Source organism: Hypomesus transpacificus, chromosome 9, assembly GCF_021917145.1.
Source record: "Hypomesus transpacificus isolate Combined female chromosome 9, fHypTra1, whole genome shotgun sequence".
Taxonomy (NCBI): Eukaryota; Metazoa; Chordata; class Actinopteri; order Osmeriformes; family Osmeridae; genus Hypomesus; species Hypomesus transpacificus.
In genome coordinates, this window is record NC_061068.1 from 22205642 (window position 1) to 22226570 (window position 20929).

The 20929-nt window shown below is 40.5% G+C and overlaps 3 protein-coding genes across 7 annotated transcripts in view; 2 read left to right on the forward strand and 1 right to left on the reverse strand.

Annotated features, from left to right (window-relative positions):
• LOC124471772 (centromere protein P) overlaps positions 1-10339 on the reverse strand; it is a 30115-nt gene extending 19776 nt beyond the window's left edge. Inside the window, exons 1-6 of one of the 3 annotated variants that reach the window (XM_047026375.1) lie at positions 10220-10339; positions 9891-10004; positions 9213-9376; positions 8909-8997; positions 8347-8435; positions 6351-6447 (exon numbers count right to left, since the gene is read on the reverse strand). In XM_047026375.1, the coding sequence (XP_046882331.1) occupies positions 6351-6447; positions 8347-8435; positions 8909-8997; positions 9213-9376; positions 9891-9979 (528 nt within the window). In that variant the 5' untranslated portion in view covers positions 9980-10004; positions 10220-10339. Of the gene's footprint in view, positions 1-6350; positions 6448-8346; positions 8436-8908; positions 8998-9212; positions 9377-9890; positions 10005-10108 lie in introns of all 3 variants that reach the window. The other 2 variants (XM_047026374.1, XM_047026376.1) reach the window with 2 other exon arrangements.
• ogna (osteoglycin, paralog a) lies at positions 1805-6026 on the forward strand. Its single transcript, XM_047026373.1, has 6 exons — positions 1805-2170; positions 3186-3288; positions 4256-4420; positions 4716-4918; positions 5017-5109; positions 5336-6026. Exons 1-6 carry the CDS (start codon positions 2003-2005, stop codon positions 5504-5506), a joined length of 903 nt encoding a protein of 300 aa, XP_046882329.1. The 5' UTR covers positions 1805-2002; the 3' UTR covers positions 5507-6026.
• Positions 10340-13710: 3371 nt separating the features above from the next.
• Positions 13711-20749, forward strand: nol8 (nucleolar protein 8). 3 transcript variants are annotated; one of them, XM_047026000.1, is made up of 17 exons: positions 13711-13967; positions 14210-14365; positions 14605-14667; positions 14748-14826; positions 15209-15362; positions 15508-15576; positions 15712-17271; positions 17631-17822; positions 17945-18055; positions 18142-18232; positions 18326-18461; positions 18609-18686; positions 18798-19126; positions 19279-19408; positions 19543-19604; positions 19798-19880; positions 20018-20749. In XM_047026000.1, the coding sequence occupies exons 2-17, from the start codon at positions 14239-14241 to the stop codon at positions 20084-20086; spliced, it is 3333 nt and encodes a 1110-aa protein (XP_046881956.1). In that variant the 5' UTR covers positions 13711-13967; positions 14210-14238; the 3' UTR covers positions 20087-20749. The 3 variants fall into 3 exon arrangements, with proteins under 3 accessions (XP_046881956.1, XP_046881957.1, XP_046881958.1); XM_047026001.1 differs by having other exon boundaries at positions 13941-14003; XM_047026002.1 differs by lacking the exon at positions 13711-13967 and adding an exon at positions 13976-14051.
• Positions 20750-20929: the final 180 nt, after the last annotated feature.

The following is a 20929-nucleotide window of genomic DNA, read 5'->3' on the forward strand; positions in this document are numbered from 1 at the left end:
GCTGCTCAGCACACTCTGTGGTGGCCAAGACTTGGACAACGATGTCTGACTACAGTAACTGAAGTGTAGTAGGAGGGGGCAAAGGATTGAGCACACTTGTCAGAGAACTTTGGAAAGCCTCTTCGCTTCAGAGCTTACTTTTTAAAGTTGCATCCCATGATAGCTCAACTAGTCATCCTTTCAGTGTCTGGGAGTGATGTTTTTTTAAATATGAATTAAGACAAATCTTTCTTCTACTCATTGTGTACCTCAAATGTGTGAATGATTATTCCCCAGTCTTGCGCAAGGGAACTTGTGCAGTATCTCTGGACAACATGGTTTGGTTTAACACACTATATGTTTTGAGCTTGTCATGCTGTAAAATACCACCCTGACAGAGAAATTGTACGACAGAAATGAGAAGAAACATTTTCCAGTTGTTGGCACATTTCCCAGCATAGAACATTTTTACAGGTCCTCATAATTGCTAACACACCTGTACTTATAGTAGTCAGTTTCAGTCCACTTGTTTCCATTCCTTGAATGTTTATTTGTGGGGCCTCTTTTCCTCTTGTCTGAGGTGCAATGGGGAAGACAGTCACATGTTTTCTATTTAGAAAATGTTTTGCTTTTAGACTTCACTTATTGTTTACAGAGGGTGTTCTGTTTTTGTGTATTTCTCTTTTATTCGACCATGTCTGATGACAATAAAAAAGGCAAGAGCTCGTTCTTCCTACTTACCCCAGCTGAAAAATTCTCAAAACTGACTCTTTTTCAAGGCAAACGTGATGATTACGTTACTCAACTATTCTTGACTAAGTCTATAAACTTAATCACTATGTATAAAAACACATACATAAATTCATGCATTTATGATTTGTGAAATGACTTAACATTACTTATTACTTTTGAGGCCATTTGTAGATTCCTCTTTAATGACAAAGTATTCCTGGTTCTTCTTGGTCATCCTTTCTCTGTACCAACTTTCATGTAATCATATTTCATCTAACACTTGCAGTAAGCCTGGGAATGAGGTCTTAGCTAAAGGCCAAAATAGTCAGTAATCACCAAAACGTGCATACATTTTCTACTCCAAAACACACTGGGGATGGGGGAGTGGGAGGGGCGGTTTCATAGGGAGGCTTTAAAATAAGGGACTAAGAAGGTATGTTTTCTTGTGGTGGGACGTTAAGATGAAGATCTATTAATACGTGCTCTTATTATAAACCAGTTGTCCTCTGATCAATGAGAAACAATCACGATATAGTAGTCAAGTGATATACAGTAGTTGACGCAACATTTTTATATTTGAATGTTATCAGTAAAATCTTAGGATCATTCTAATGTGGGTAATCTCTAAACCAAGAAGAATGTTGTGTAGAAGGATATGAAATAGCAATGAAAATGTGTTTTACAAGTGCATTCCACTTTTGTAAAAATCCTTTCACTACTTTGAGAGACAAGGTGAACTTATTCTCTAAAGGATAGATTAAAATACACACCCCCACAACATCACAATATGATAAATACTTTGATCCATTAGGGATTTATTCACACATTATCATTAACGCGTGTTGACAGGGAAAGTGAAGAAAAAGTTGCTTAAAAATATCTTAAAGATAAGTAATGAATTCCAGGTTAAACCAGAAAAGCAGACCATACATTACACCAAATTAACTGAATGAGGTCATCAGCCTGTGCACAGTAAAAGTGATGAAGCTTTCTTATTGCTTTCTGCTCTCTGAACATTTTAATAAGGCTTATTTTTCTCCACATCACAGAAGCTGCCAATATGTGCAGCAGGAGCTGGGCCGGGTTATCAAACTGGATGGTGAAGAAAGGGTTAAAGTCTGGTCCATAAACTGTTGCTTAAGAATCCCCTGGAAGCTACTAGAGCAGGCTTTAAATACTGATTTGACAGATCCCATTTTACGCACAGGCACTGGGAAAAGTCTTACTGTAGCTTGAACTGCAAACTTACACTTTAATATAACAGTGAACCCATCACAGTGACTGTGACAAGATGACCATATTGAAATGGCTGTTTTTCACTGTTATATTTGTGCCATGGCTTGCCTCTTCATCAGGAAAACAATTTTCCAGGAATTCACAACTAAGGCAGGACTCAGTTATTACCAATCAGGGGAATGTACTGTTCAATGAAGAAGTGAAATTGCAACCAAGGTCTAAGGTAAATCTATATTTTCTAACCAATTTCAATATATAATTTTAATTTTATAATACACACGTACAAATTATTTTATCCTATTTGGATACCACATGTTGTGTTACTTTTGGATGATTTTTTAATAATATTTCGCCTATAGGTCTCAGAATTGTTACATTTAATCCAGTAGACTAATGTTATTCAGTAAAGGACAGTATTATCGTACTACTTATTGCAAAGAACATTTTGATCAAATCTTAATGCTGCATAAAGACTTACTTAAAACTTAGTAAAAAATATTTGACATGAGTACACTATTTCTTTAACAATTATGATTTGTTCATTTGTTCAGTATTATACATCAGTAACTACTGTTTAAGATTATACTGAATAACTAATTTATATTGGCCAATTAAAATAATACTAGCCAACAATTACCACTACAACTTTTGTTATATGGTCAAACTAAAATTCACTCGTCCTTATCAATAAATAAATGTAATACCATCAAACCACACTGATCTCATAAACACCACTTATTGGTGTTCCATGTCAAACAAAGTCATAATTCCTGGATAATCTATTCCACCAGTGGTTGACTGGAGGAGTTGGCTCAAAACACAACATGTAGAGTGATTAGTCAGCAGACGCAAGCTTCCACTGGGCTCCAGGGGAGGTTGGAAAGCCTGGAAAATGTCCATCCAAACAGCAGCTCTCTGCTTGTTAAGGGGTCAAAGCTCAGGGCTCAGGGCCGGAGAAAACTATTCATCAAACACCTGAGAAGATTCACACATTCCTCTAACCTTTTTGGAAGGCTCATGAGACCAATGCATAACATACAGCTAATTATGTTCATAGCTATTGTAAAATATGACCTGAATGTCCACGCTCTCAAAAAACGAATAAGAGCCAGGGCGAATAGAGGATACAGAAATACTGAACAATTCAAACACATCAGGAGTTTGTTGAACAATGATTCTGGGTTAGGTCAGAATGTCTGTCTTTTCACACCCTTCAATAGTGTCTTCACTCCCTCTAGAGAGAGACAGCCCTCAGTGTGGACCAAGATTCCAGCATGCTTTTCCAGCCTGCCGACGCCCCAGATGACTCTGCCCCCCCCCCAGCTGAGGAGGATGCCTCTGGTACAGCAGATTTTTCTCTCCAGAACAGAGACACTGTGTCAATAGACCAAACATTCCCACAAAGGGTCTGCAAAGTATGGTGAGCTCATTACCAACAGCCATCTTTGGTGGCCAGGCGCTTTGGTTTCAGTGCTCAACCGACAACAAAATCAACTGCAGATTTTCAACAGGCACAATAATGTGCTTTATAATAACTGTAGCAGTGTTTTTTTTCATAATAAACACTGTGCTAGACTGGGCCATTTATACGTTAAGGGTTCCTGTCAATGCATCTCCCCTGCAACTGCTCACTGCTTCTCCATCTGGCTCTGCAGGACTGATTTACTGTCTCTGTGTGGGGCACCACAACACTTCTTTTTAATGGCCACATGCTGCTCCTACAAGAGCTGTAATTGGAAGCTGTCATGCACTCGAACTGTGTTTGTGTGTGCTTTCTGTCAGCCTGGGTTGAAAAACCAGGTGTTTGTGATTTAGGTCAAAACAGCAGTTCAAACACTTTTGTAGATTAAAGAGAAGCCGGTAAATTGTGCCCATCCATGCGCCCTTTAAATAAAATAATGCACCCTAGGAGATAACGGTGGACCTCATTGACTTATAACCAGGTTAGGGTTAGGCCCACCTTTTCAGATAGGTGCACCCTCATTGCTCATTTTCCTGGTCACTTCTGAAACTGAGTTACTCACCTGCCAGGCAGTCAGTCAAATGGAAGCACAGACAATGTGGCTGTGTCGACGGAGCAACAGTTAGGTTAGTGATAGCACTAGTTATCATAATCACACATTCCAAAAGAAACAAAGCAATTAGTCTGATACTCAAATCCAAACACTTAACAGACGGTGCACAATGCCTGCTGCAGCCACAAAATGAGCTAACAAGCTGGCTAACTATCTGGTCTGTGTCTCATTTCACAGCACATGCAATTGAATCCAGCATTTAAAGCTATGCAATCCTTTTTCTTTTGTTTCAGAGCTTCCGACCTGCCTTCTCTGTGTGTGCCTGACTGGCTCGGTGTACTGTGAAGAGGTTGTCCCAGATATGACCGCAGTGCCCACCTTGCCTAAGGAGACAGCCTACTTCTATGCTCGCTATAACAAGATCAAAAAGATCACTGCAAAAGATTTTGCAGACACTGGTGAGTCAAACTATTGCGCTTCTCCTTGTCAAGACAGAAATATCTATATATATATTTTTTTTTTACAAAAACATGTCACATCCTTCTTCAGACACAGACAATTTTAGGTAGTGACATTTTGGCGACCTCATCACACACAAAATCAATCCACACACCCATCACACACAATATTAATGTGAAAGATTATGCCATAGATTTATGTTGACTACAAATCAGTGCTATAAACGTGATGTCAGCTTGATATAGAAATATAAAGAAAATGCAGTAAATACATAAAAACCCTTGCCAATTTCAGTCACTCTGAGAAGAATCGACTTGACTGGAAACATGATATCCGATATTGAAGATGGAGCCTTTTCAAAACTGGCAATGCTCGAGGAGCTCTCATTGGCTGAGAACAGGCTTGTTAAACTTCCAATGCTTCCCTCCAAACTTACCTCCTTCAATGCCAATTTCAATCAACTTGGCACCAAAGGTGTCAAAGCAACTGCCTTTAAGGTATGGCTTAGAAGACTCCATTACTGCATTGATGCAATTACAATTACATTTTACGATGCCGTTTTGTATGCAAACATCGGCCCTTTTGTCTCCGACAGAAACTCACCCAACTGGTCAATCTATTCCTTGCTGACAATATCCTAGAGGCAATCCCCCAGATCCCAGAGAGTGTGCGTACAATTCATCTGCAGGTGAGTCAGACACGTCTAAATATATCAAAGCATGACCAGACAATACATATATTTATGTAGTTATACTTCTAACTCACAATGAAATGATCCAGTGAATCTCAGGGTGCTGACTGAGAGTCAGTAATGTACTTTAGTTCAAATCATCTCAGTCCTCTTCTGAGCGACTGCACTTTTCAGTGCAACTTACAAGATAACTAACTCTAACATCTTGTCTTATTTCTTTAAGAATAACAACATCACCATAGTTAGTGCTGACAGCTTCTGCAAGGGTAATGACACCTATTACATCAGATCCAACTTGAATGAAGTGAGAATGGATGGTAACCCAGTCATACTGGCCAAGTACCCAAACAGCTTCACCTGCCTAAAGTCACTGCCTATTGGAAAATACCATTGAGCAGCCATTTGTTATGGATGACAAAAGAAACTTAAAGAGATTCCGAATAGTGCATCTCTTAAGAGTATCCTGAGAAAACGCCAAAACGCATGGATGGTGAGAAGTTAACTCATGTACGCAAGTGGCAAGAGTTCATTTGTGAGTTTAAGCAAGTTGTCTTTCTCTCACACTCTTGATTCTGTCCATTTAGACTGGTCTTGATACAACAAATGATAGAACTGTTTCATTGAATATTGCTTCTGCATATGAAATGACACCCTTAAAATGCTAAGGCAAAGCTTTTGGAAAAGAAGACCAATGTATTATGAAATATACTAATGTGAAAGTTATTCCTCCAGATATGTTGGCTTTATTATGGAGCAATGACAAGTGTTCTTTTTAGCAGTCTTAACTTTCAGTCATACCTAGTGAATTTATTTCAAATCATTACTTGTGTGAATAAATCAACGCTGTACAGGAAAAACATATGTAACATGGCTATGTTTTTAGAATATTTTAATAAAATCTTTTTTTAATTAAAGGTCTTCATCTGTTTTTATTCTGTTTACTTCCATTATTGTATTCAGGACTTTTGAGCTGGTCACACAGCTGATTTACACTCCACAAAATAACATTCCATAAACTGCAAGTGAGGCATATATATAAGGTTGAGCACAAATGCAAGTATGGAAAATGTGGGTTAATATTATTCCTTTGCTCCCGCCAACTTGGCAGCCACAATCGCTACATACTCCAAGTAAACAGCAGAATGGTTTCCATATTGCTTTGCAGTTTTTAATTTCAAGTCGCAGTCCCCCAGAAATTCCCATCTAGACACTAGTCAAAATTACCATCATGGTCCTACCTGAAAGTGCTGGAATGTTCTATGTCTGTCTTCACACCTCTCAGAAAACCTCCTGAGGGTCCGGAAAAACAGGAGTAGGTTCTTATTTCGCTCCGCTCTGCAATAAAAATAAGACCATTGTAACAACACAGGAAACAGTTATCTGTCTCAACCCATCAATTAAGTGTCCCTTTACTGCTCATTAGAACCTATACTCTGAGTAAAGCCCATGCAACAAGAATTAACACGGTTGGGGTGTTTGATAAGGACTACAATACACTGTGCATTACAACCAAAGCACCCCCCCATTTCTCTATGATCCAGTCCTTTATTGAATTTATGTGAAATTCAATACAAAACTTTCCGCTGATTTTGAGGGCCTAGGGCAGTTCAGCAGTAGTATGAAGTTTCCACTGATGTGGTGGAGACTTCTGTCTTTGAAAGTAAGATGCCATAAAGTCCCGATGGAAAAATGGCAAGTCCCTCGAAAACAGTGGAACAGACAAAGCATTGTGGGCCCTTTGCCCAAGTACATATTAACTACAGCCATAGACTAAAAAACCATCTTCAATAGACAACGTCTAATGAAGTCCGGGCTTTCTGTATGACTGGAAAACCGAATCAATAGCATAATAATGCTAGATAGCATATCTGACTTTAAAATACCCCATTTATAATACAAGCAGATTTCACAATAGACAAGCTTGATTTCACGCATGTGTGGTGTCACCATAGCCAACTCCTCTGCAGCTGGATCTGGAAAGTGTGTTAATACATGTATCTGATCTGATACAGATCATTCTTCTAACAATTAATTATGGTCCATTCCCTTAAAATCTCATCTTGAGTTAATGTATATTAGACTCAAAGTTGCAAAATTACAAGAGTAAGCAGTGAGACACTACATGAGACACTCTAGCAAGAAGAGGTATTTGAACGTACCCTAATGATTATACAATTGTTCTGCCCCAGACATAAAAAAAAAAAATATATATACACAGACTACTCAGACTTGTGTCAGAATCATTATCTCCAGTATTTTTCCGCCTCTCGTGTGCCAGGACAAAATCTCAGACCAGGCGATGCAATCCAGATGTGGGTCTGAAATTCAGCAAGTTGGTTAAGCTGAAGCAAAAAGGCCTTTCAAATCTCCCCCTGATCAACGTCATATTTCTATATTTTGTTTACTTCCGTGTCAATTGATTTAAGAGTGATGGAGAAGCTGGGGTTTGGCTTTGAGGTCAAATAACGGTTAAAAACATTTACCAAATAAAAAAGGAAATTATACTATACCCTTATCATATTGTTTAAATTACATAACACCATGGGGATGGTCATTCATGGTCCACACTAGCACTTTGATTACAAGAGGTTCCTATCGAAAGACTACTGCTGTTAACTTTAATAGCTGTAAAGACACAAGACATCCATATTTGTGAAACATTGGGTCAATGAAACTTTTATGTGTTGAACACCTGATTTTACAGATGTGAAAGTCAGTAGAGCTGTTAAAAAACAGGCCCTTAGTTTGAAGACAGTCTGTTGAAATGTGCCTATCAAAGTTGATATATTCACTGTAGTAGACTGAAAAGCACAGACTAAACATCTGCTCATAAACTTATCCTCACTTTGATTCTGGAATATGGTAAATCGATTCATGAATATGGCTTCTATAGCTACTTTTTCACCACTGGACAAATGATCTGCCACACAATGCCAACATTTCATTCAGCCAAAAGACAAACAATGTTTCATCCCCCCCAATTTCTTCTTTTAAGGTTTGTCTTTTTAAAGCAATATCCTCTAGATGTCGCACTAAACTGTTTATGATAGCATTTCAAAGAGATGCATGACTTATTGCAATCAATCAATGAGAATTATGGTTATTTGAATGTGAAACTGAATTTTAAGGTGTGAATAGGATAACACTTGTTAAGGATTGTTTTAGCATTAGTCAATGTAGTCAACATGTCATTTAATCCAAAATTCAAAAATGAAAATTTTCAATTTGTCTTACCCAGAGACAAAAGCGCTGAAGTCTGTGAACTCATTGCCATCCATCACAATATTGAGGTCTGTGATGCTCCTCATAAAACCTCCATCTTCCTTTAAAAGATCAAAGTCAGCAGATGAAACTGTATTGTGCTCACATGCTGTTTGGCACCATGTCATATCACAAAATGAAAAAGAACAGGAATACAACATTGCTGCTTATGGAAATATTCTACAAAAGGTCTGAAAGAAATAAGATGTATACACACATATATATGTGTTAAATACATTATAACATTGCAGAACATTTCTATGACTGCCTTTACGCTATGCAATTGACATTTTTCAGGATCATTAGGATATATAGGATATAACATCACCAACAATCGTTTTAAGAAGTTTTGATTGTGGGTTTGTAAAAAATAATAAAACCTGCTAAACAGATTGTCTTTCACATATACCTCGTTCTCTACCACCCCCTTGTGTTAAAAATACAGACTCTAAGCAAACTGTCAAAAGGATCGAATTGACAGTTTAGTTACTGTTAAGTCCAAAAACTATACATTATAATACAGCAAAATATTCACCTTCACATCAGTAAGTTCAAACTCAACCTGGAAGGCCAACGTGGAGCAATGGCCTGTGAGCCTGTGCTGTTGAACTATTTTGGTGCCACCTTGAAATGGAATATAATGGGATAACTGTACAAACGATATTACATGAGCGTAATAAATAAGATGAATCAAATCAAAACCTAATTGGCTATTGTTATAGCACACATACGCTATAACAATGTGAAAAACTAAGCCAAACCTCATGGGCTGCTTTAATGACACACATTGGAGATCAATAAGAGATCATTGCATTGAGAGAGGGCATGAGTATCATTACTTTTTTCAACTGTCTTCACATGACAACCAGTCAGTGCGATTCCATTCATTTTGGTCTGTCTAATAAGATCATCCTCCATCTCCTTTATTTCACGTTTCAGATCTTCATTTGTGGGCTTCATAGTTTCACCCTGACCATCTGTCTTCTGACCGGTTAACATCACCCTGCAGATTGGAGATAAAATACATTTATACATTTATGATAAGTGAAAGACCAAAAATACAAAATACATGCAAATACATGTGTGTGTGTGTGTGCTAAAGAGGGATTGTATGCATGTCAACAATTAAACATTTCTGTTAAATCTTGAGGTTATTTCATACTGATTGCATTTAAGGGGGTCAGATGGCTGAGCAGTTATGGAATGGGGCTATTGCCGGTTCGATTCCCGGCCGTGCTAAAATTACGTTGTGTCCTTGGGCAAAGCACTTCACCCTACTTGACTCGGGGAGAATTTCCCCGTTACTGAAAGTCTCTCTGGATAAGAGCGTCTGCTAAATGACAATGTAAATGTAAGGTATTTTACAATCAAGTCAATGCATCAGGAGCCCGATTCGACATTGTTAAATGTGCTGGCTGGCGCTTGTCATAACTTCGTATGGTAGGCTAAGGAGCACCCACACCCTGCAGTAAAAACACAATTCTATCGCTAAAAACACTGTTCGGGTTAGGGCTTACAGAGCATCCTTCATACATCCTCTGAAGTGTACTGCCGTGTCCTCAATTCTTTCATGTTGCTCTTCGTCCGCGTCCAGAATGGGATTCATATTTCTTTACTTGGCTCGTACTGTACTGTATTCAGAAATAGAATCATGAAGCTCCGATTAGTTAGGCTACGTATATGTTACTGGTTAGCTAGCTACTACAGTTTACTATCATAGCTAATGTATACATACACGTAGAAGCATGTTGCTGTAGGGCCAATAAACACTAACTTGCCCTTTAGTTATTACCTACATACCACAATTACATACACCACAGACATTTCTTAGCATGCTCAGGCATACCAGTTATCGCCTTGTTCAGTTGTTGTTCAGTGCTCCTACTAAAGAATCAAAAGTCTTGACTTTCGCGCTCTCACGACTCAACCATTGTAGACACATCTGGGGGGTGTCATATATGCAATCCTGTGCATTTTGGGGGAGGGGGGTGAGAGGATGTGTAATGTTATAGGCAATAACTATACGTTTACTCAAATATCTGTCTGTAAACAATGCAATATAGTTACTCATCACAATATCTAATAACAACTGAAACAATTTAATTCCAGATTGTTAATTCCCCGGTTTTCCGGAGAATTGATTTATCCTATTCCCCTTCCTTGCGCGTGCGCGAAATCATGAAGTTTTCTCTTGTTGCTTGGTTGAGCTGAATGTAAATATAATCGAGTGTGTTGAATAGTTTTTCGTGAGCATTGTCTTGTTCAGGTGGTTGTTTATATTTTAGTTAAAGTGATCATAATGTGGAATACGTTTAATCTATACACCAGTCTCTTACACTGAGAACACGGGCCCTGAATTTCCGAGTAGCACGTGCAGAGCCGGAGAGGCTGTAGTTTCAGGACTTAAGTTCTACCTAAGTTTTACCTAACAGCGCCACCTAGTCATAGGATAACCATGGACAGGTGTTGTGCCATCAGGTGCACTGCTTCCTTGAGAGCCACCCCCTCGCGGGAACGCGCGGGAACGCGCGCGAACCACTTTTGGAATAAAAAAGTATTGATATTGCAACCAAACGGAGGGGAGACAGATGTCTCACATTATACTTTCTTTGGAATTCAAGAGAAGAATGTCAGTTATCTGTGTAAATAACATGTTATTTTCAACAACAAAATCCTTAAACCCCTAATTCAAAACGTATAGTAACGATTGCATACCAACAATTTTGCTCCAAGACGTCGCATTCTGAGGAAATATACCCCAACTATGATTACCAAAAGAAATGTATTTTGTTTAGCAGGTTGAAAGTATTTCACATGGCTCTTCACACTAATGTATTTGGTTCAAAGTCATGCGTTTTAATGCAGTTAGCCTGTGTGCAGTGGCAAATCTGCTATCAATTTTGGAGGGGACAATTATATTACATTTTCTCAAGAGCAATTCCTGAGGGGGACACCAACATTACTGCTGTAACACATAGCCTACATTGTAATATGTTAAATGTATATTACTAAATTAATATTATTGAAATGTCCTTATGTTTACAGTGATTTATTGGGGGGGACAATCCAAATTTTCCCAGGATGGGGGGGGGGGGGGGGGGGGGGGGGGGGGGGGGGTTCCACCTTGCGCATAGGGTGAGCTACTCAGACAGATCGAAAACGATAGCCTTCTGATCCAGAATATCAGCAGTCCTGGAAACGGACCAAAGGTTTTCATGCCTACAGCTTACAAAATAAGTATTACCTCAATGTATCAACATCAAAATAAATGTTGGCACCATCAAATCCTTTTTTAAATAGGAAATATTACTCTTATTGTCTAAGTCAATGAAAAAAATAAAAACGAATCCCCCCCACCTACTTTGGACTATTCTGTTTTCAGACCTGTCCAACCTATACATACACATGTATTGGTATTAAATGCATGCTATTAAATGTACATGATGCTGGGGTAGAAGGGAAGAAACGTATGCAGGGGGAGAGCATTTCATGGCAGGCCTTGTTTTCCATTTGATATAAATGCAATGCACCCCCTGCTAACTCTGACTAAGACAGTGTCGCATGCATGGTCCGGTATTTAACCTTGTATTATTCTCCATACCCAGATTTGACACACTCTACACTAGCCACAGCATATTGATAAGCATCCAAAGCTTTCAAGCTATCCCCACTGTATGGGGTGGGGTTATGCACAAGATAAATGTTTATAGCTCTGTCATGGAAAGCCAATTAGGGCAGATAATAAGGGACAAAAGAAAACTGGGGGTAACAAATAAGGATCGGTGCCTAAAATAGACATTTTCTCAAGATATCTCTGTCTGTCTTTCTCATTCAAATGGGCAGTGTGGGTGGCCATACTGGGCGAGATCAGTCGTGCATATGGCGACGGTCTGTTTCTAAGTGACGTAGGTGGCATCTATGAATAGAAGAAACTTGTTATACATAATGGTCACAGTAACATGCATCACCAGCATCACTGTGTTGGTTTATGAATGGTTTTTGGTTGGTTTACAAACTGTTACAGGGGCGGGGGGGACCACAGTGTAATAGACTGATGTGTAGATGACACTTCACATAGGAGGGGGGAACCACTTTCCTCAGGCCTCCAGGGAGAGCACCTCCCTATGAAAGTGGGTCTTCAACTTCCTGATGGGGAGGCCACAGGTGGTGAGAATCAGTGACCGCACCTCTTCCATTCTGATCACCAACACAGGCACCCCACAGGGCTGTGTGCTCAGCCTTCTCCGGTTCTCATTGTTCACGCACAACTGTGCGGCAACGCACAGTTCCAACCTCCTTGTCAAATTTGCTGACGACACAACCATTGTGGGCCTCATCTCTGACAGTGACGAGTCAGCCTACAGAGAGGAGGTTGATACAGTGATATCATAGTGCCAGGACAATAACCTCTCTCTCAACGTCAGCAAGACTAAGGAGATGATTGTAGACTATAGGAGGCGGCAGGAGGAGGAGCATGCACCCCTATACATCAACGGATCCGAAGTGGAAAGGTACTGCTGCTTCAGGTTCCTCAAGGTGAACATCAGCAATGATCTCACTTAATCTTTTTTTTCACAGACAAGGTGGTCAAAGCGGCCCGGAAACGTCACTTCTTCCTGAGGAGACTGAAGACGTTTGGCATGGACTCAGTCATCCTCACTAACTTTTACAGATGCACTATAGAGAGCATACTGACTGGTTGCAACACAGTGTGGTATGGAAGCTGCAAAGAGAGGGACCACAAGGCAAGGCCCTATAATGTAGTCCGGTCTGCTGAGTTAATCATCGGCAGGAAGCTCCCAGCCCTACAGGACACCTACGACACACGATGCCTCAGGAAAGCTGGCAGGATTCTTGAAGACTGTTACCAGACTGGACAACAGTTTCTTTTTAAGGGTCATCAGGCTTCTGAATGGACATTGATATGGACATTGATACACTTCTCACTAGCCACTTTACTTTACACAGTCACTATTGCAATATTGCACTAATTGTACCCCACTTTTCTTTAGGTTAGTTAGGTTTATAAAGTTAGTATTCAGCCGTGGCCAATGTGTTTGCAAAGCTTGCTGAGCCTTGGCATAAAATGGCTGCTAACATAATTTCTGTAATATTATCAGCACAGGGGAAAGTGTGAAGTAGTTCTAGCCAGGTTAAATCACTATCATTCTGATTGGATTTTAAGCTTTGCGTTGTCTTGTCCCAAGAATTTCAGTGCCCAGTCTGACATTGTGTTGTTCTGCTCAACCAAGCAACGTGGTGTTTTCGCGCACGCGCAAGGAAGGGGGAACCGGGGAACTGAATTCTCCGGAACACCGGCGGGCGCACATGCCGTCGGTTTAGAACAAATCTTTGGTGCCTAAGTTTGTAGACTTAACACCAAACTTTACTATTCACGTATGGCTTTTTTTGGAAACGACATTGTTTGATTCTTTTATTTATTTATTTATTTTTACTGGTAATGATTTTAAAGCAAAGGTACATGCAAATAAATGCAACCCTGATTAAAGCGTGGAACCTTTAATCGTGGAACCAAATATCAGCTCCTGTTTCCACCGAACATTTAGCCGGAACACCAGTTGGATCCATGTGAAGTAAACATTTGCTTAAATATCCACCATTCTTTCCTAGTAATATTGTTTTTCTTAAAGTGTTGAGTGCCATATTGAATGCTTTTGGTAATATACATTGAGTCGAGCCATATGTTGTTAACTATTGGTAACCCTTGTTTCTGAAAAGGTTACAACCAAATCGGTGGATTGTCAGGACGTAGTAGCTTCCGAGGCTCATCTCCCATGCTTCATTCTTGCTGACAGATGTGTAATGTTGTTCACAGATGTAATTTAGAAGCATTGATCCTGAAGGATGGCAGCGAAACGTCTGTATATCGGTGGCCTGAGTCACACTATATCCCAGAAGGATCTGAAGGACAGATTTGGAAAATTTGGTGATGTGCAAGATGTGGAACTCTTGACAAGAAAGGATGACGATGGTAAGGTCATATCAGAGTTACAATCGGTCCGTTCGACTTCATTCAGCACCGGCGTTGCCTGCAGCCGTTCACAGCACGTCGCCTGCAGCCTGGCTGACTTGAAGCAGCTATCGGCGCCGCCGGCGCTGCGTCAAGTCGAACACACCTAGTGTTAGTGGTCATTTTGAGGGGTTCCGAAGTAGTTTTGGTTCTTTTAATTATGTTCATTGCACTAAAATATTCTTGTCTCTCTCTTCCAGGAGTCCCCTACAAGACATTTGGATACATCAATATAAAAATCTCTGATGCTGAATATAAGAGATGTACGTGACTTACAGGTTTACTTACTGAAAACTCAACAACAATAGAAAGCTGAATGATTGTGTTGTACTTTTACTGACAGGTGTGACAGTGTTGAACAAGTCAAAATGGAAAGGTGGGACGCTGCAGATTGAAGTGGCCAAAGAAAGTTTTTTACACAGGTACTTAAGCGGTGTCCTTAACACAAGCTGGATTATTTAGCAGTATTCTGTAACTGGTTGTGATATGTATGCATGTACAGAGAACTCTGACAAAAAGGAAGGAAGGCACGTTTTGCAAACCTAGCAAGTTTTGCACAGACAGAGTAGCCTGTCCATCATTGCATTTATGTTGTCCAATAATTAGTGCCTTAGTGTCCAACCTTAATGATTATAGTCCTATAACGCCCACAGATAACGTATATATTTTATTTGACTGTACCTTATATTTATTGGTTGCTGTCAGGATGGGAAGTTTATTTAAGAAAATATGTCGAAAGTGCCTAACAGCATGACCTATTCTGCAAAGAGTTAGTCATGTGTGAAAATTGTGTGTTATTCGCAGACTAGCCCAAGAGCGCCAACAAGCTGCAGAGAAGCCAGATGCACAAAAGAAGAAGGACCAGAAAGAGAATTTAGTAGAGTCCTTGAAGAAGGCTGGAGTGGAGAACTATCATATGAATGCAGCTGTCCCAGGAACAGAGGTCCCTGGCCACAAGGTCTGCTCAGTTTTTTACACGCTGCATGGTTCATTACTGCATGACTGCAATGGCATATAGTATTTTACTAAATATATTGCCTTTAGATTGTATTGCTAAGCTGAGTGTATATAAAGCATTTCTGTTTTCTTTTGTATTCATATAGGATTGGATCGTCAGCAAATTTGGACGAGTCCTTCCAATCTTACATATCAAATGTCAAGGCAAGAAAAATATATCCTTTTACTTTCCTTTCAGCCCATCGGAACTATTTTTGGTTTACGATTACTGTTTTCTCATAGAATGTGACTTAATTATTTCACGTATACAAATGAGTGTTGGTACAAATTTTCCCTTTACTCCAATCCACATTTTTAAGTACGATCCATCAAAGCACAGCCACAACATCAAGAAGCTGAATAATTCAGCTGACACTGTGAGCCTCACGCCAGTGTCCCAGCTAAGCTGGGAAATACTGGAGGCCAATGATGAAATGAGCAAGAAGAGAAGAGGAGAGTTTCCACCACAGAAAGCCCTCTCAACTAAAATTCAAAATGATTTGCCAGGCAAATTAACAGCAAACGCTCATTCTGATGTGGACATGAATGGTGAAAATCCAAAAGCCAGCGGGAAAAAATGCACGGGAGAAAATGGACTAAATACAGTTAAACAGAAACCAGCTCCAAGGAAGCCTCCACTCCCCAGTGTGCGCATATTTGACGGTGAAGATGGATCTGACGAAGAAATAAGGTTGCTGGTCTCACAGCATCATTCACAGGATGGCCTGGCAGGGGAGGATGATGATGATGAAAAATTAGAGGTGGTTGGAGACGATTACATGCCGATACCCAAACGATCCTGCCCACTACAGAAAACCAAACCTAACCATCAACGTTCTGAGGAGGACTATGACTCGGCAGACACTGATGAAATCCTCACATCCAGGAAAACAGCAACAGGTCCCGAACAGAAGAAGTCCGAGTCATCTTGGAAAACTGCTCCAAGACCAGTGAACGATTCTGAAAAACACACGGCTGAAGTGAAAACGTCTTGTATGAAGGCCCTCTCTAAAGTGAAACCACATCTCTCAGAGTTGGAATGTGGTGATGGGGATGATGAGGGTGACGATGAAGAATCTGAAGAAAGCGGGGATTCCGATTATGAGGCTATGTTTACTGACTGTCACAGATTAGAGATTTCACTACAATATTTGGAGCAGCTTGCAAAAGAGTCCTCAAACAGAATAGATGAGGACAGTGAACAGGACTCTGATGAACAAGCTGGACCCAGTCAAGTCTCTGAGGTTTCCCCGGTACAAAACACCATTGCATGCAAGTTACCAGTGCCTAAAAAAGGGACAACACCAGAGGAGATTCTAGCATCCATATTAGGAGAGGACAGTAGTGATGAGGACACAAAGAACAAGAAGAAGAAGAAGAAAAAGAAAAAGAGGAACTCTTCAATACCTCTCCCTGCCTTCCAGGGGACAAAGCATCTCATAGGGAATTTACAAGGTCCAGAGGAAAACAGTTGTCTGAAGCGTCCACTTGACGACAAAAGCAAGACCGACGCGTCGTCCAAAAAACAGAAGCTCGAAACGGTCATGGATCCAAGTGAGGTTACCTTAGTGAAATCCTCTGTCACAAAAGCACAAACGATCTCGAGCGGTGGCAGCTCCTCCAGCGAGCTGTCGGGGAGTAGTGGAGAAGAGGACGCCTCGGAAGAAGAAGATGGAGGGTCTGTTAAGGACTCAGAGACTCGATTAGCTAAGCAGGCGCAAGAGACGGCGGACCTGTCAGGGAGGCCACAGAGGGTCATTGTCCCAGAGAAGCAGCTGCAGGACAACCAGAAGCGCCTGGCTGCTATGGAGCAGAGGCAGAAAGAGGCAGAGCAGCAGAAGAAACTCATCCAAGGAGCTCTGGCTAAAGTGGTGAGTCCAGTGGTAGTTGTTAATGATTTATTGATAAGAAGAAACCATACAACGAACACTTCGGCCTCGCAGTAAAAACTGAATTGCCCTGAAATTTACAATCATCAACATATACAATACCATACAATACACTATAACTAGTATACTAAAAACACATTCAATTTTGTCGACATGGAGAGAATTCTGCAATTAAAAGGTTGTATTTGACACAGTTAAAAACAATATTATTGTGCTGAGGTTGGTCTCGTCTCTTCGTTGTCGCTCGTCACCAGCTCTCATGATCACATTGTGTTACTAACCATGTTGTCTTACTGTTTGTTGCTTTTTTGGATTTTTTTGGGTACTATTCTCTTTTGAAGGATACACCAACAGCAGATAAGAGCAAACATATAGTTTTTGGCTCTGACGATGAAAGTGATGAGGCAGAACTGAGTGCCTCAAATGTTCCAACACCTAAGAAGAAGCTGTTTCAGAACAGCCCATCTAGCGAGGAGGAGGATTCCAATAGGGAGGAACTGCCTTCCAGCAAAAAAGCATCTGACCAAGAAAAGGTATCAAGGGGCTTACATCCATAAGTTCATTGACATTTAAAATGTAGCTTTAACTATATAAAATAGTTTACTTTGAACCCTAACCACATGCTTGTTGATTGGTTTTGACTGTGTCCAAAAAGAAAAATGCCAGTAAACTATTTGGTAACAGTGAGGATGAAGATGAAGATGAAAATGAGGACAGTGAGATGTTCCAGATCAAACCCCAGTTTGAAGGCAAATCTGGCCAGAAGGTGAGTACATTGATAAGATTTGGTGTTATAAGATGAGGATTTGTGGACCCCACTGTTACCAACATTTCATATTCTTTTAAATTCAGCTCATGCACCTGCAGTCGAGGTTTGGAACAGATGAGCGGTTTCACATGGATTCAAGGTTCCTTGAGAGTGATAATGAATCAGAGGCACCAGGTAACTCCTTATGCGTAGGGTAATGACCCTGACCTTGGGTGACCGTTCATTCTTTGATGTTTTAGACGTTCATCTGCTGTCTGTTATTTGTAGAGAATAAATCCACTCCGAATGAGTGTGAACTAGACGAGGAAAAGAAGAAGAATCTGGATATCCTACAAAACCTGCTCAAAATGAACACCCTGACCACCGGCAGCAGCAAAGCTCCTGCCAAGGGCATGACGTTCAGGTTCAGACACACTTTTACCTTTGAATGCCACCTTTCATGTCACCACACCTTGCATAACATAAGTTAATTGCATGTGAAGGTCATGGCCTTCTCCTGAAAGCTTGAAATGCCACGTCAAAGTCGAATGAGTTGGTTTTTCCGTTGCAGAGATATTTCCACATTGCAATATGATCCCACGCGTGAGGACCATGCAGCCTTTGAAACAAAGCCTGTGCAGAAGGAAAGGTATGTCAGAGAGGAAGACGGGGGATGACCGTCTCTGCAGATTCATTTGATGACTGTGTAACAAGAGCTCGATTATCACTGTAACACAAACTATTATTGTTTGTGTTACAGTAAAGCTGCGAGACGTAAGAAACGGGAGGAGGCAGAGAAGATTCCGGAGGTGTCCAAGGAGATCTACTATGATGTTGCGGAAGACCTCAAAACAGTTTTTGGAAGCACAAAGCAAAGTGAAAATGTGGTGAAGGACATTGCGTGGGACAAAGAGGAGGAGGTAGGAGGAGAGGGGGAGGAGGAGGGAGGAGAGCCGAGTCAGACAGCAGAAGCGGACACATCCCTGCTGGCGCCTTGTCTCCCATCAAATGCTGAGAAGGACGAATATTCTGGCTTCAAGTTCTCCTTCTTTGGCGACAACGCAGAGGCAGATAACGCCACTGAGAAAGGTAATGCAATGGCATCGCGACGTCAGACTGTCCCCATCAGATCTTTTTTTTCTCGTCTTCTTAAAGAACAGACATTCATCCTTCCGTCATCCTTTAGCCTATGATTGATGTGGCTGGAGTGTCACAACGTTGGTCCTCATGTGTGTTGTCAGAGGAGTACAAGGTGGAAACTCTGAGGGCGGTGAAGGTATCATGGCAGGCGGACCCTCGCTTCCAGGACAGCAGCTCGGAGGAGGAGGAGGCTGCAGACGAGGACCAGATTACTGCTGCTGAAGCCACGAGGTAAGAACAGGGTGATAAATCAGTGTTGGAACACAACAAGTAAACCAGAACAAGGCATGGCCAATATGAAATGAATCTCTATTGCGGTCCTATTTGTGAAACGCCTTACAAGTTCTTTGGGTTTTGTTCTCTAGGGAAGAAGTAATCCCAAAGAAGAAGTTTTTCTTCTTCCACAAAGATGATGAGCGATTGATAGGTAGGATCTAAGGGCTCCCACGAAAATCCCCGTCTAGACTGACCTTGACACACAGATTGACCTGGTGGCAGATCATCAATTTCCTTACATCTGCCAAGTAAAAAAAAAAAGAAAAAAAAAAGTGCTACCTTCTAGACTTCTCGGCTTCATGACGTGTGTGCATTCATAATTGTACTTTCTCCTATATTATCAGAGGGTCCCAAAGCGTTTTGTAGAACCACCAAGCTTGAGGATCAGAGGGAGAAGTGGGAGGAGAATAGGGCGTCTCTTGTAGAGGTAAATAATCTACACTCCAACCCTCATATTCTGTCATTTGTTACTTTGTTTGGAAAAAATATACACATTTTTCCATCATCATCGATACCAAAAAAGCACAGTACCAAGGACTATAAATCAATATCATGTTTTTACAGGAGTATCGCAAAAAGCACAAGGATGCCAGAAGAAAACTTAAAGCCTCTCAAAGGACAACATCCATATGACAAGGTCTCTCCATTCAATGTATATAAAACCAAACGTGTCTTTAGTAAGTGCAACTTGAAAATCATGATTCCCCATACAGTTGTCTCTTCCATTCTCATCCACTAGGGGGCAGAAGTAGGGCAGCATTTCCTCAGACTCACGAGGTCTTGTTTACTCGGTCTTCCTCCCTTCAACTGCATTGTTTTGCATACAGTTTGGAATAACTGTCATAAGTAATGAACATGATGCATTTTAATTTGCTTTGGTGTAAAGCATTGTAATACCATTTTGCATAAACTAAGATACAATATAATAAATGTTTTTGGTCCCATACCCTTTCTAATCATGTGTGCATATCCCCTTAACTTTATACACATCTTAAGGCAGTGTTGTGAATGAGCATATTTTATGAAAGTGTTCTATACAAGTCTATTTAAATATCTACATATTTTTTATGAATTTATCTTAGTGTTCTTAAGCAGTGCAACTAAAGTGCCTACTTGACAGCTGGATAGTTTGCTGACAGCACTTCTGATAGCCTTATCAGTTTCCATTGCAAAGCCTTCAGGTGAAGTTACACTGTAGTAATGCAAGAACATGCACCCAGGTGAAGGTATAAGAATGCAAAATAATTATATATAATAATAATAATCAGATAATGCACCCAGTTGTATTTGAAAGTTTCCTTAATGACAGTTTCTCGTGGTACTTTTCATAATAAATAGGTCTCTACTCTAACTGATTCTGTGAATTTCTTGCGAAGAAGGTTACATTAAGTACTGTAGGTTGCCTCTTAACTCTGTATTACGGTGTAAAACAGTTGCTGCACTTGCACTGTGCAGAGCACAGGCTGAGCAGCAGGT

Coding starts and splice junctions, on each gene's coding strand:
- ogna (XM_047026373.1), top strand. CDS start 2,003: ATGACCATATTGAAATGGCTGTTTTTCACTGTTATATTTGTGCCATGG. Junction 2,171..3,185: donor AATTGCAACCAAGGTCTAAG/GTAAATCTATAT, acceptor CACTCCCTCTAG/AGAGAGACAGCCCTCAGTGT. Junction 3,289..4,255: donor AGCTGAGGAGGATGCCTCTG/GTACAGCAGATT, acceptor CTTTTGTTTCAG/AGCTTCCGACCTGCCTTCTC.
- nol8 (XM_047026000.1), top strand. CDS start 14,239: ATGGCAGCGAAACGTCTGTATATCGGTGGCCTGAGTCACACTATATCC. Junction 14,668..14,747: donor TGATGCTGAATATAAGAGAT/GTACGTGACTTA, acceptor TTTTACTGACAG/GTGTGACAGTGTTGAACAAG. Junction 17,272..17,630: donor AAGGAGCTCTGGCTAAAGTG/GTGAGTCCAGTG, acceptor TCTCTTTTGAAG/GATACACCAACAGCAGATAA.